The sequence below is a fragment of the Notamacropus eugenii genome, chromosome 4, assembly GCF_028372415.1.
Source record: "Notamacropus eugenii isolate mMacEug1 chromosome 4, mMacEug1.pri_v2, whole genome shotgun sequence".
In the NCBI taxonomy this organism is placed as follows: Eukaryota; Metazoa; Chordata; class Mammalia; order Diprotodontia; family Macropodidae; genus Notamacropus; species Notamacropus eugenii.
Genome location: NC_092875.1, coordinates 365,897,219 through 365,911,494, shown reverse-complemented (window position 1 = coordinate 365,911,494; position 14,276 = coordinate 365,897,219). Strand labels below are relative to the sequence as shown.

General features: G+C 36.0%; 1 protein-coding gene across 6 annotated transcripts in view; it reads right to left on the bottom strand.

Annotated features, from left to right (window-relative positions):
• Positions 1–14,276, bottom strand: part of TRIO (trio Rho guanine nucleotide exchange factor) — a 509,362-nt gene that overhangs the window by 291,045 nt on the left and 204,041 nt on the right. For all 6 annotated transcript variants that reach the window (XR_011966271.1, XM_072605443.1, XM_072605438.1 and 3 more), the window contains one exon: positions 5,080–5,194. Coding sequence is in view for 5 of the 6 variants with exons in the window: in XM_072605443.1 (XP_072461544.1) it covers positions 5,080–5,194 (115 nt within the window). In the remaining variant the exon portion in view is untranslated. The remainder of the gene's footprint in view (positions 1–5,079; positions 5,195–14,276) is intronic.

The window sequence follows — 14,276 nt, the reverse complement described above, 5'->3', positions numbered from 1 at the left end:
AGAGCATTTAGACATGTTAAAGGCAACCAGTTCCATCAAAACCAATTAATCTGAGTCTTATTAAGTTTTAATGGGGCTCAGCATGCTAGTTCTCATTCAAATATTTACTTTAGGTTTACATAGGTCAAAGTACAGAACTCTATTAGGGTACAGATAATGTGTTACTAATTCTATTATGTACTATAGAATGCTATTGCTACTGAAATACTTCTCTCTATGCAAGGACTACATCTGTGTCCATATTCCAAATAAATGCCATCAGAAAATCTGTAGCCAAATGTTTTATTGCCTTATGGTACCCTGCAATTTAAATATTAATCTTCATTCGATCAAGACAGATTTTATTATAGACAGTCTTCCTCTGAACATAACCTATACAAAAGCTTTTCCTCTTGAAAAAGACTTAGAAGGAATCCTGGCTGTATAGCAGAATACCTGAAAAACAATAGATTGGAGATAATCTGGAACTTGCCAAGTACTTTGTACTCTTTAAAGAAGATTTAACTATTCATTCTGTCCACCAATCAAATAGTTACTACCCAGTTGCTTCAAAAATAGTAGTTTAACAGTGCTAACTATGCATCTCTCTCCTAATCCATTTATTTTTTTCCAAGTAGAAAATGAGGTGCTATTTAAAGAGTAATGAATTACAGTCATCTTAGAGGCTGGTTTGTATTTATAGGCACCTAATCAACATGCACAGTTCCTATCAAAAGAGTGGTTACATGCCAGACATTCATATAATGGTCCTTAGTTTAAGACATGCGCTATATGACATACATCTGCCTATCTGCCAGTTGTTTCCAAAGGCACTTTGCCCACAGTCTTCCTTTCCTTTAAGATAAATGGAATCCCAATTTAACACTAATGTTCCCACTCGATGTAGTTTTCTTTTTTTTAAAAAAAGAGTTTTCTAAAGTAACAGAAGCTCTACTTTACTGGGCACAGAGCTGAGGAAAGTGATTTCCTGTTTAAAAAGTGAGGGATGAAACTCTTCAATCTACAGTAACTGTGACCTTAAGTAAGGGAGTAAGCACTATATCAGAATAGATTACTTACAAAACCACCTGTAAATTATTCTTCAAAAAAGTTAAACATTACAGAATACATTTGGCACAGAGTATCCTGAAGACTTAAACATTCAAGCAAGGGAAAACGCAATCAAAGATTAGAAAAGTACCAGAACTAGTATTATTACAGTTGTTAATGTAACCCTACAGACAGAAAACTGAATAACATCTTCGATGGCAAATAAAAAGACTTGTCTAGCTATCTATTCCCCCAGAAGATTCATACAGCCATTTCACCGTGAGTTTCACTACTTTACCTGTTAGCATCAAAGGGAAACAGATGAGTGAAATAGAAAGTCAAGAAGAATAAGACAGAGGTAATAGTTCCCCGAATAGTCTTCCACTCTGTTCAAACTGAATCTAGAGAACTGTGGTCAGCTCTGTGTCTGTCATTTTAAAGAGAGATATCAAAAAATTGGACTATATTCAGTGGGATGACCAGGGTGAAGAGAAATCTAGAGATCATGTCATATAAAGAAGAGAGGTTTAAACTAGAGAAGAGGATGAAAAAAGAGGAAAACAGAGACATAGGATCACAGACTTAGAAGTAGAAGGGACCAGCTCCTTCATTTTATAAAGAAGGGAACCAGGGCCCAGAGAAATGAAATGATTTGCCCAAGTTCACACAAGTTGGAAATCACATAGGCAAAATTCAAACTAAGGTCTTCTAATTTTAAATCTTACCCTTTTTCAACACTGTAACATGTGAAATCTGCCACGTAGAAGAGAGAAAAGTTGTGCTTTGTTCCAGAAAATATAATGACTCAATGGACAGAAATGACAAAGCAAAGGGTTGAATAGCCCCTGTCAAAGATGTTGTAGAGGGGGCTTCCTGCAGTGGGAAGAATGTTGGATTACAGAAACTGTTTATAAGATCCCCTTCAAGATTCTACAATTCTGTGGAATCATATAGAGTAGAGAAATTGAAGGGAAAGGAGAAAATGATGACCATTTCCCAAATGGGTTAGATCTCTACTCATGAACACTAGAAGACTGATGAACACATAAGACCTAGCATGGCAAGTTAAGTCATAAAGTTTCAGTATTCTATCTATGAAAATAGTACCAATAGACAGGTTATATAAAGGTAAAATTGTAACTGGCTGATCTTATTTGTTCTAAATTTATCTCTTTCAAGCTTGAAGGAATACCTCCAAATTCTAGCATACCAGAATTGGATAAACAATCATGTTCCATTTATCATTACCCTTCATGATCTTAACAGACCTTGATCGTGTCTCCTAAGAGTTTTCATCTTCATTTGTCTTCATATTGCACAGATATGGTAACTGAATCCAAAACAACTGATGAGATCACCAAGTGAAACAATTTAAAAGAAAAAAAAATACCAGAGAAGTCCCAGGACAGAACTTTGGAGGTCATCCATGGTTAGCAGATATGTCTCCAGCAAAGGAGACAGAGAAAGATTAATCAGATAGGCAGGAGAACCAGGAAAAAGCTGTGTCACAAAAGCCTAGAAAGAAGAGGGTATCAAAGAGAATGGGATGATAGACAATATCAAAGACAGTAGTAAGCTTTAAAGAAAGGATGAGGATGGAGAAAAGCCATTAGATTTGGCAATTATGAGATCACTGGCAACTCTGAAGAGAGCAATTTCAGCCAAATGATGAGTTCAGAAGCTCAAGAGCAGAGAGCAAAGAACTAAGTGAGAGGAAAGAAAGTGAAGACACCTATTATAGATGACTTCTCAAGGAGGTTAGTCACAGAAGGCCAGAGAAGCATAAGATGAGAGTTGAGGGGACAGACAGATCAATCAAAAGTGAGGATGGGCAAACATAGGAGTGTCTGTAGGTGGAGGGGAAGCAACCAGTTGACAGGAAGTGACTAAAGATTAGCAAGTAAATGATGCTGATACAGAGGGTAATGTGGTGCAGAAATTGGGAATGAAATGGGATGTACATGTGGAGAGGTGTACCATGGGATGAAGAGCTACCTCTTCGTGTGAGATGGAGACATCTGATGTGAGCTGAGGGGGATAGAAGAAGAAGCTCTCAGTGAAATACCTAAATTTCTTCTGTTAGCTGTCCTATAAATTAACTTACAAAGCATATACCAAGAGTAAGAATAAATGGATCCTTCACAAAGATAGTATCTTTTGTGACATTAGGCTCTACTAATACCTCTCAAAAAGACTGCTGGGTGACCTATGGGGAAAAGAACTGTCATGAAATAAGCTGTCAGAAATTTTGAGGAGTAATTGATGGTTAACTGGGAATTTATATGTTAGATGTTTTGCCTCTTGACTGGGTACAGATACACAGAGTGGTGACAGCTTCTACAAAATAATGTTTTGGATTAACTGTGTACGTTTATAATATGGTCAGTGACAGAAAGGAGTGGAGAATGGTGTTTATTAAATATTTTGATTGTTTAGTTTCAATCTGCGACTTCATCATTGTGAAAATTGTTTAGTTTCAATCTGTGACTTCATCATTGTGAAAACTCCCTCCACCAATGCAGATTGCAAACTGTTCTACAACTTATTATAGTCTTAAGAAGATGGCTTGAAGGGCTAAAGTGACTTCTCCACAGTCACAAAGTTAGTATTTATGGAAGGCAGGACTTGAACCCAGGTCTTTCCGAAGCCAAGGCTATATACTTCTACTTAGTGTGCTATACATATATCCTTTATGTGTTTGTGTTTCTTACAGTAAATTAATTTTTGATTATTACCCCACTTGTACCCTTATAAAAGGTATATCAGTAGATAAGCAACATGTGACCATAACTTCCCTTCCCAATGGACTGTTTTGCAATATGGTTTAATCAGTACACAGTGTGTCACCAAGATACTCCACTTCCCCTATCCTAATGTATGTTAATAAAGCAACAAGAAATGTGTCAGAAACATAACTAGAAAAATTAAGAAAATCATTATGAACCTGAGTATAAGTGGCTGCTGGGGACTAATCATTTATCTGAAAACATTAATTAGGTTCCTATTTTATTAGGTTCCTATTCCTTTTTTGCTAGGCACATGGAGAGACATAAAGATGACAAAGATACCAACTGTACTCTCAAGAAATTTATAATCTATTGCAAAGAAAAAATATATACAAATTATCACAAAACCAAATATTATTGGATGAATCTGTAAAAAAAAAATTTACAAAAAAATTCTATGACAGTTTATGAAGTGGATGGGTGGGGAGCAGGAAGAGATTACTTTCAATGGGAGAGGACCAGGGAAAGTTTCACATGAAGCTGATAATTAAGACAGACGAGATTTTAACAATTAGAATTGGGAGCTAAGAGTAAAGGGCAGAGAACAAGGTATTTAAAGTATGAGGATGGCATGAACAAAGATGCAGAAGTAGGAAAATGTAATAGTGTTGGGGTGGGTAAGCAAGTTTGATTTCAATGTAAAGGACATGAAGAGTGAAGAGATAAGACAAAAGAAAGCTGACGCCAGATTGTGAAGGTTTTGGAAATCAGGTTAATAACAACAGTTCACATGTCTCCAGAGTTTTCAGGTTTACAAAGCACTTTCCACACCATAGCCTTGTGCAAGGTAGGTAGCACTAGTAGTATAATCCTTACTTTATAGATGAGGAAAAACTATGACTGAGGGAAGTTCAGGGAATTTCTGAAGATCCCATTGTTAATGATGTATGTGAGAACCAATGGGAAATCATGGAAAGTTTTCAAAGAGTCCAGGAGTGATGTGATTGGAGCATTCATTAGGAAGAGGGAACAAGTGAAGACAGGGAGACCAGATAATAAGTGATTGCAATAGTTCAGGCAATAGGCAACGAGTGCCTGAATTGGGGTTATGGTTTTGGGAACAAAAAAAAGAGTAATGAAAGAGATATTTTTGGAGATCCACATGATAAGATGAAGAGACTGAACTGATATGGGAAATGACAAGAAAATATTAAGGATGACGTACTATTTGGTGACTGGAAAAACGTAGGCACCATTAAAAGTTACACACTAGTCAGATTCAATAAATTACCAAAATGTTTTACAAGAGACAAATCACACTTACCTAGGAATACAGGCTAGATATGAAATTAGTCTTCTTAGATCCTCCTGTCGTATTCTATCATGATTGCTACGAGCTGGAAAGGTTAAAATAGGACCTCCACGTTTATCTCTACCACCTGAAAAACAAACATTCAGAAAACACTTAGAAAACATACAGAAGGCAATAATGGAAAACCAAAAGAAAACATGACTTTGCTTTTGGATATTTTTTAAAGACTTCATTTCCATCCAACAGAATGATACAAGACATACTGTGAAAAGCTCATTTTAATCAAAAGCAGCAGTCAGGTACAGCAATGCCAACAGCCCAGAGTCCTTGTTTTATCGTAGGCATGCCAAGGCTATTTCTAATCTCTTGGCAGCTCATCGAATGAAAAATGTCAGTGGGTCACCACACAGCCCTGCATACTATTCACAGTATGCTGCTACATGAACTGTCTTTTCAATGTGTTTTGTTCTTTCTTCATCTAAAAGAATGAATTTTCATTTTGGAAGAAAAAAAGTTGAATGTGTACTTGTACAGAATAAATTCACCTTCAGCAGCATTTAAATCCTCCCTCTTTTACCAAAGAAAAATTCTGCTTCTAGCTCTGAAAGAAGAAGGATGGAAAACAACTATCCCTGCAGGTGTAGCAACCGATGTTCATGGCCCTGAAAAATGTGTGAAATAGTTTGCATTTATCTACAGCTTTAAGATTTGCAGGGCTTCTTACATCCATTAGCTTATTTGAGCCTCAACACCACTCCCTGAGGTAAGTCCTTAAAGTATTATTCAAGTGTTAGAGATGGGAGATCTGAAACTTAGGAGAGATGGAAAAATGCAGAGATGTATATAACATCATCCATACACTCAAGGTGCTTACAATCTAGCTGGGAGAAATGAATAACAATGCAAGGCAGTACATGCCTGAACTTTAGTCAGTGACACACAGAAGAAACTCACTTCTGGATGGTGATGTTCAAGAAAACGTTCATCATAAAAGAAGAAAGGCCAGAATTTGGCTTTCCAAAATCGGTGGGATTTGAATAGGGAACAGTTGGAAAGACAGGTAGGAATCCACAAACCATATTCAGGGAAATGCTTAGCACATAATTTACTGTTGTTGCTCAGTCGTTTCAGTTGTGTCTAACTCTTTGGGAAGCCATTTGGGGTTTTCCTGGCAAAGATGCTGGAGTAGTTTGCCATTTCCTTCTCCAGCTCATTTTACAGATGAGGACACTGAGGCAAATAAGGTTGGATAACTTGCCCAGGGTCACACAGCTAGTAAGCGTCTGAGGCCAGATTTCAACTCAGGTCTTCCTGACTCAAGGCCTGGCGCTCTACTCACTGTGCCGCATAGCTGCTCTAGCATATAGTAGAAGTGCTTAATAAATGATGATTGATTAAAGATAACGATTTTAAATCAGCTTGAGTTCAAACCATGGATATGCTTGAATGCAAGGATATTCAAAGCAAGGAACATTGTCAGAAGACTACAAATTTAGAAAGGGAAAAGACCTCATGAAATCATCTAGTCCAGACCTCCCATTTTTCAGATTAGGGACCCGAGATCCAGAGTTCTATGGTAAAATTAGAAGAACTGATACTTAGATCCAAGCCCCCCAACTCAAAATTCACTGTTTTTCCTTCCACTGCACCATTTACCTTTACTAATAATTCTTTGAAAGAACTCAACATCCTCTCATATGATTGTCTCTCTTGAAGACTTCATATCAATGGCATCCTTTTCCAGTTTGAACTCATCTTTTTTACCACACAATCAGCAAGGATTAGACATCAAGTCAACAGGCTCATTGCTCCTTACTACCACTAACTAAACTTCTAGTCATTATAATCTACTTGTATCATCTCTGCTCCCTCATTACCTGCTCACTTCACAATTATTTTGTTTAGTTTCTATTTAGTTTCTTTGCCAACTTCTTAGGAAAAGTGACCATGATGATTTTACTGGGACCCCAAGCAGTTGTGGCACTGATGCTATATTTAAGGCCCCACGAAGCTCAGAGTACAGGCTCAAAGGTAAAATTTTCCCAGACACCTAAAAAAAAGACAGAGGAACGTGAGCACAAATGCAGACATACGGAAAAGCCACCCAGGGAACCTCATAGCAGAAAGTCATGATAGGTTTCCCCTGCCTTTCTAGCTCTCCTTCCTGTTAACAGTTAGTTGTCTGGTCACAACTTAAGAATTCTGGTACGTAAGTGTGAACAACAGCCCAAAAGTGAGCTCCATACAACACTTATCAAATCCTAATGATTCTATCCCCAGAATATCTCTCATGTGGCTTTTTTGTTGGTGGCAAAGAATTGGAAACTGAGGGGATGCCCATCGTTTGAATAGTGGCTGAACAAGTTATGGTATATAATGGAATACATAATGGAATACTATTATGTTACAAGAAATGCTGAAAGGAATGGTTTCAGAAAAACCTCAGAAGACTTATATGAACTGAGCAAAGTGAACAGAATTAGAATAATTTGTACACTAACAGTAATATTATAATCTGCTTTGAAAGACTTAGTATCAATCTGTGATTGATACAATGACCAATCACAGATCCAAAAGACTGATGATAAAACATACCATCCATATCTAAACAGAGAACCCATGAACTCAGAGTGAAAACTGAAGTATATTTACTTCTCTATTATCATCATTATTGAACATGGCCAATACAGGAATATTTTGCATGATTAACCATATTTGTGAATGGGTTTTGTTTTTAATGAATGAAATTAAATGGAATTAATTTGAAATTTAAAATATCACTTGTGTGCACTTTCTAACGTCCATTATAAATGAAACCCCTCCTCATTCACAAAGTCATCTCTTTCAGGTCAGACTAACATAACAGCTTTCTTTTTGTTCTTCTTGCCTTCAGTCTGTCCCCTATCTAATTCATCCTTTCTCTACGCTATTGTACTGCAATTTTCCTACTGTATTATTCTGATTATGTTACTTCAAATTTAAAAATATTTCATCGCTTCCCAGTCCGCTATCAAACATAAATTCCTGATTGTGCCGTTTAAGACATTCCATAATCTGGCTCAATCTCATTTTTTCCAGCATTTAACTCACACCTGAAAAAGCATCCTATTTATAAAACCCCAGAAAGTAGTTATGAAAACTTTGCTTGAAAAACCCTCCTGTAAAGGAACTCAGTACCTCTTGGGGTGGCTCATTCCATTTTTGCACAGTTTTTTATGTAAGTTTTCCCTTACAGCCACCTCTGCCTCTGCAATGTCTACACACTGCTTCAAAAAAAATCTCATCCCTTTTCCTTCTGACAGTTCTTCAAAAATATTCAATAACAGTCTTCATGTCTCCCAGCATTTTCATTTCTCCAGTGTAAACATACCAAATTCTTTCAACTTATCCTCAAGTCTTTTCAAGAACTTAATTATCTTCCTCTGCCACTTACCAGTGTGCTTACTAAAATGTGATGTTCAGAGCTGAATACAATATGAAAGATTTGTTCTAACCAGAAGAGAGCACAGCTAAACCCTTCCCTCCCTTGTTAGACACCAGGATTTTATTTTTGCCTGCAATATCACACTGTTGACTAATGTTACAATCACATGAGAGCTCTCAGATCACATCTAGATGAACCATTATCTGTTTTGTAGTTCCAAATGTGATTTTTCTGAATCCAAGAATAAGGATTTGCACTTATACCAACACATCAATGAAATGGGTGATCTAACAATGAAGCTAACTCCCTCCAATGATGCAGATCACTCCTCCAACAGTCAGATCACAGTCCATTCTCAGCTCATAGTGTTTGACTTGTTATCATGCCCTTCTATCATATAAAACAAGAGGTACATCCAATGTGCTATGAATCTTCCTCTAGGTTTCTTGAAGGGCACCCACAGGCTGTCCATCTGTTATTCTTTATCTCACTCAATAATGCCAGTCCACATCTTTTTCCTGTTATATATCTCTTTTTAGTCTTTCAATGAGGATGACTGTTGTCAGATATAGCTGAAAGAAAACTGGAAGTCAAGTGAGACAACCAGCTATGGAGTCCCAGCTGTGCTGCTGACTAGCTGTGTGACTATCACTGAATTCTTTTAGAGCTTCAGTTTCCTCTCTATTAAATGGAGCTAATCATATGCACACTATCTCACACAGGATTATGCAGAGTGAGAAATAACCTTAGACATGGTCAATATCTTGATCCCTTTTGCTGGACTTTATGTATTTTTCTTTACAAAGTAGGGTTTCTACTCAAGCTCCTCCATTAGACCAGGAGCTCCTTGAGAAAAGCTACTGTCCTTGTATCCTCAGCACTCGGAAGAAGGCTGACACATGGTAGACCCCAAAGAAATGGCTTGTTGACTGAACGACATAACAGTTAATAATTATTTAGTACTTTAGGGTTTGCAAAATGCTTTATATCTATTATTACTTGGATTTTAAAAAATGCACAGAATAAAAAGGTGCAGAAAAGGACACAGTACTGTTGCTATATTTAAAAATTATATATGTATGTATATATCTATACATGCATACATATGTTTATATATGTATAGATACACATGTCTTAAACAGATGAGATAGAAGAGATCACAATTTCTTATATAATGTATAATTATATTATTACATATTATTTATATATCAAATTACATATATAATACCCTATTCTTTGCTTATTGTGCTTGGTTGGTAACTTAGGTTGACAATAAAAAGTATAACTATAATTATTTTTTAAAAATGATCATTGTCACTAGTGACCAAAAAACAGCCAAAGGAGCCACATTTCTTAAGTTTTTTATGCTAGCAATCCATTTCTTGGTAATAATGATAACAATAACATTAAATTAATAACATGACTTTTGAAGGAATTCTGAATAAGAGAAAGTATGAGAGTTATCCATGATGCATGCCTGGAAAGTGGGCAGAATATAAAGACATACATTTCTTAAAATATCTGCAAGTATGTATTTAGCAAGTGGTCTGGATCAGCTATAGGAAAACAATAGCATGAGGACCAAAACTGCCCATGACCTATTTTTCCATGGCTTTTACCTTTTTTAAATGCAATAACATTTTATTTTAATATGCAAAAACCATTCTTAGCTAGGGGGTGTACAAAAGCAGGATGTTGCTAGGATTTGGCCATAATTTGCTGACCCACGGTCTACATAATCTTTATCCTGTCACAGAAAGTCCATAGGCTATTCGAGGAATCTAGCCACATTTCTATTTAAATATCTACTTAATGTGAAAATAAAAGACTAAAAAAGAAGTGGTGCTAAACACAAAGACTACTCAAAGATTCTACTCAGAGGAACAGATAGTTGTCAAGAACTGGTTTCATCATATACCCAAAGGCAGCAAGAAACAGGATCACAAGATACTTGCAGCTGCTCACAAAGAGAATAAACAGACCACCATGAAGATAACTGCCGTTTATGTTATCAACAGTGGTTGCAAAAGGTGAAGAAATAGAGAAGTTCTCTGAAGAACTTGGCAAGATATTCCAAACGAAGTTAACATACACTTGACTATTCTGTAAACTCCAATGTAAATGTACATTGGGGGTAGGGAGGAAAAATTGAAAACTGTTGGAAAATATAGTTTGGGGCACAAGAAATGAAAGCAGTCAAAGATTTATAGGCTAGTTATACCTATATAATGTATTTTCTTAAAGAAAAGAGTTGGAAGGTGTTAGACTTGGCAAAGACTGCCTGACATTCCAAAAACAAAATTGGCTGTACCTAATAGGATTTTTGAGTTGGAAAGTGCCTTAGAAATCATCTAATCAAATATTTATTTTTGTAGGAAACTGAGGCTCAAAGATGTTAATTAATTTGCCGAAGCTTTCACAGGTGGTAGAAAGTTAAAGTGTTTGGGTTCAAGTCAACATCTTCTGACTCAAAATATACTGTTCATTCCACTAAAACATCTGATGACATATTATGGACATTATAGTCATTTCAAAATCAGCTGCCTGACTACAGTTAGACCTGTAAATGATTAAAGCAAAGGTCAAAGTAAATAGCAAATTGGAAGAAAACAGAAAGATGACAAAGAGACACCATGCAATTATAATACTCCAACTTGGCCTGTTTAAATAATCAGTCAGCTAACTTAAAATCATTTGTAGAAATAACTGGTGGAGGTAACACAGATACAGATTTATATTTGACGTAAGCAAAAACTTTAACCAGAAGAACAATTTACATGACAGCCACAATAAATGTAAAGGACAATAACCTTGAAAAACTTCAGAATTCTGATCAATGCAGTGACTGATCATGACTTTAGAATACTATTAGCATGTCTTCCACCTCTGGGGAGAGAGGAGGCATGATGAGGGAGAGAATGAGGCTCATATTTCCAGACAAGGCAAAAGTGTTTATTTGTTTTTTGCTTGCTGTATATATTTGCCATAGGGGACATTTCCACTGAAATGGGTGGGGGGGAGGGTGCAGCACAGTCATTGAAAAGTGACACTGATGTTTTAAAAAAAAAAAGGTAATAAGGCATTAAAAAAAAAAATCTTCCTAACCATTAGTTATTTCAAAGTGGAACAAATTGCCTTGGTAGATGTTTGGTTCCTCCTCATTGGCTATCTTTAAACAAAGACTATTTATCCTAAATTCAACGCACCATGTGATCCTAAAATGCTCACTTTCACAAAAGCCCCTATTCTGGATGACCACTTGTACAAGATGAAAAGATATTTGCTCAGGTATAATTTCAGCTAAATGACCTCTGAGATCCCTTTCAACCCAAAGATTCTGTAAGAGATAAATGTAAAACTATTAATGAAGACCATTTCTTATAGAATGTTCGGAGAATCATGGAATTTAAATTTGGAAGGGTCATTAGAAATCATCTAGTCCAACCCTCTAATTTTTTTAAAAGGAAAATTTAAGAGGCTTTACAGGGGTGAGTGGCTTACCCAAGTTCACCCAGGTAGGAAGTACCAGGACTAGGACTTTGAATCCTTCTACCTCTGACCTCAAATTCAGTGTTCTTTATACTGCTACAACATAGAGATTCTAACTAATAAAAAACAATTGTGCCAACAACAACAACGAGACAGAACATATATGATCTCCCTGGAGAGAGAGAGACAGAGAGACAGAGACAGAGAATAGTAGTTTATACAACATCCAATTAGAATTACTAAGAATTATACACACATGCATTAAGTAATTAATAAATGCTTATTGAATAACTAAGGATATTTCCTCACAAAATATTAAAGAGAAAATTAGCTTACAGAAAACTTGTCCATATCATCAGATGAAAACCAGAAGGATGATGTTAACCAGAATGGAATAGATCTGGTATAGGTTTGTATGTCTGTGTTTAGCATGCATAGCGTGTGAGATCTGTTTTCAAAGGTGGCAATCATGCAAACTCAGCATTTAAACTCATCACTTCAGGGCTTAACGAGAGGAAAAAATGGTAAAAGCATGAAAAGCAAAAGCTTTAATGACTCTTCTTTCTTTTTTTCATGACTATGCTATCCCTAGCTGCCCTCTCTTTCTCATTTACTCCCTTTTTGAGTTAATTTTAATTTTATATTTTACAATGACTATATGTTCCATTCATGATTCATAGCCACATGAGAGAAGACATTAATTTAAAAAACGGGGTTTTGTGGAAGTAAGTGAGCATCTTGGGATCACATGGTCCATTCAATTTAGAACTGGTAGTTTTCCTAATGCAATCCAACCTGATCTCTTCTTTATAGTCAATGTTTTGACTACTCACTTCCACAAAATCCTATCTCTTTAATTCCAATAATCCCCCTATAGCTGTAGAATCAGGGAACATGTAATCATTAATTAAATGTAATCCAAAAAGGGGGTAGGGATGGGAGAGGATTAAAAAAGGATAAGATAACCCCCAAAATATAACAAAAAAAGAGGATCACTGAAACCTTTTTAAATGAATGAACAGAAGAGAAGGAAAGCTAAAGTGAATCACAAATGGGGCAGTTTTGAAAATTACATGTTGGGCTGACTACATGGGATATCCCAAAGTTTTGGTGCAGTTTAAGAGTTTGGGGACACTATGTTTTGAAAGAAAGGCAAGTTGTAAACATAAATATTTACAGCTTCATGTAAAATCCTCTTTTTCTAATCTATTTGTATAGAATTGTCCATTTTATTTGGTATTTAAGTTCAAGTTTGTTTTTTAATTAAGTGCAAAAAAAGTAATAATAAAGGTAATATAGTTACATTAGGCCTAATTAAGATGCAGCATATGACCAAATATGACTTACATGCAAGAAGGGACATAAAACATTATAGAGAACGTAGTCACATGGCAAGGATGAGAATCTTTAAAAGGATAGTCAGAGTGCTGTACTAGTAAAACCAAGATATTTTAAAAATGAGAGCTTCTAGCACATAGGTTAGTTGACCTATAAGGAATTTATGAAAAAGAAATATTAATAGGAACTGCATGAAACAAGAATGTATTGGAGGGGCTGTAATCTTCATTGGAGGGAAGTGCTTGCACAGGGGAACCACAGAATCATCAAAGTAAATACGGCAAATAGAAATCAAACAAAAGTCTAGACATTCTGCAGACAACGCTCTGTATTACAAAGAGGCAGCATTTGTTGGTACAGATAAGAGCAAAAAGATTTAGAGAAGAAGGAAAATGAGATGATAATCATCCTAAGGTTGGAAGTACAGGCTTTCCTCTTTTTTATAGTTTCTTACAGAGGTTCAAAGTACAACAACATAATCCATTTCTCCTCCCATATTGAGCACCTCCAAGTACTGCTCTCCTTTCTGGGTTCCTAAGGTCAAGTGAAGTTGTCCCACATCTTTTGACCACATCAGCCCACACAGGACTGCTCTCCCGTTTCTGTACCAATCATTTAGCATTTACTCAATATAGATTTGTGTTGCTAGATATATTTTCATGTCTATATTATGTTCCAAACTAAATTATAAATTCTTTATATTAGGAATGACTACAGCAGAAACATGACTAATGTGAAAATGTGTTTAATGGGAATATATGTGTAGAGCCCAAATAAGATTGCAAGTCATCTTGGGGAGCAGGGGGAAGAAAGGAGAGAAAATTGAAAACTAATGGAAGTGAATGATGAAAACTGAAAACAAATTAATAAATTTGGAAAAAAAGAATGACTACAACACTTCTAATGTGTATCAAATTTGTACAAGCTAAAGATGAAGTGAAAAGATCAATAAAGAACA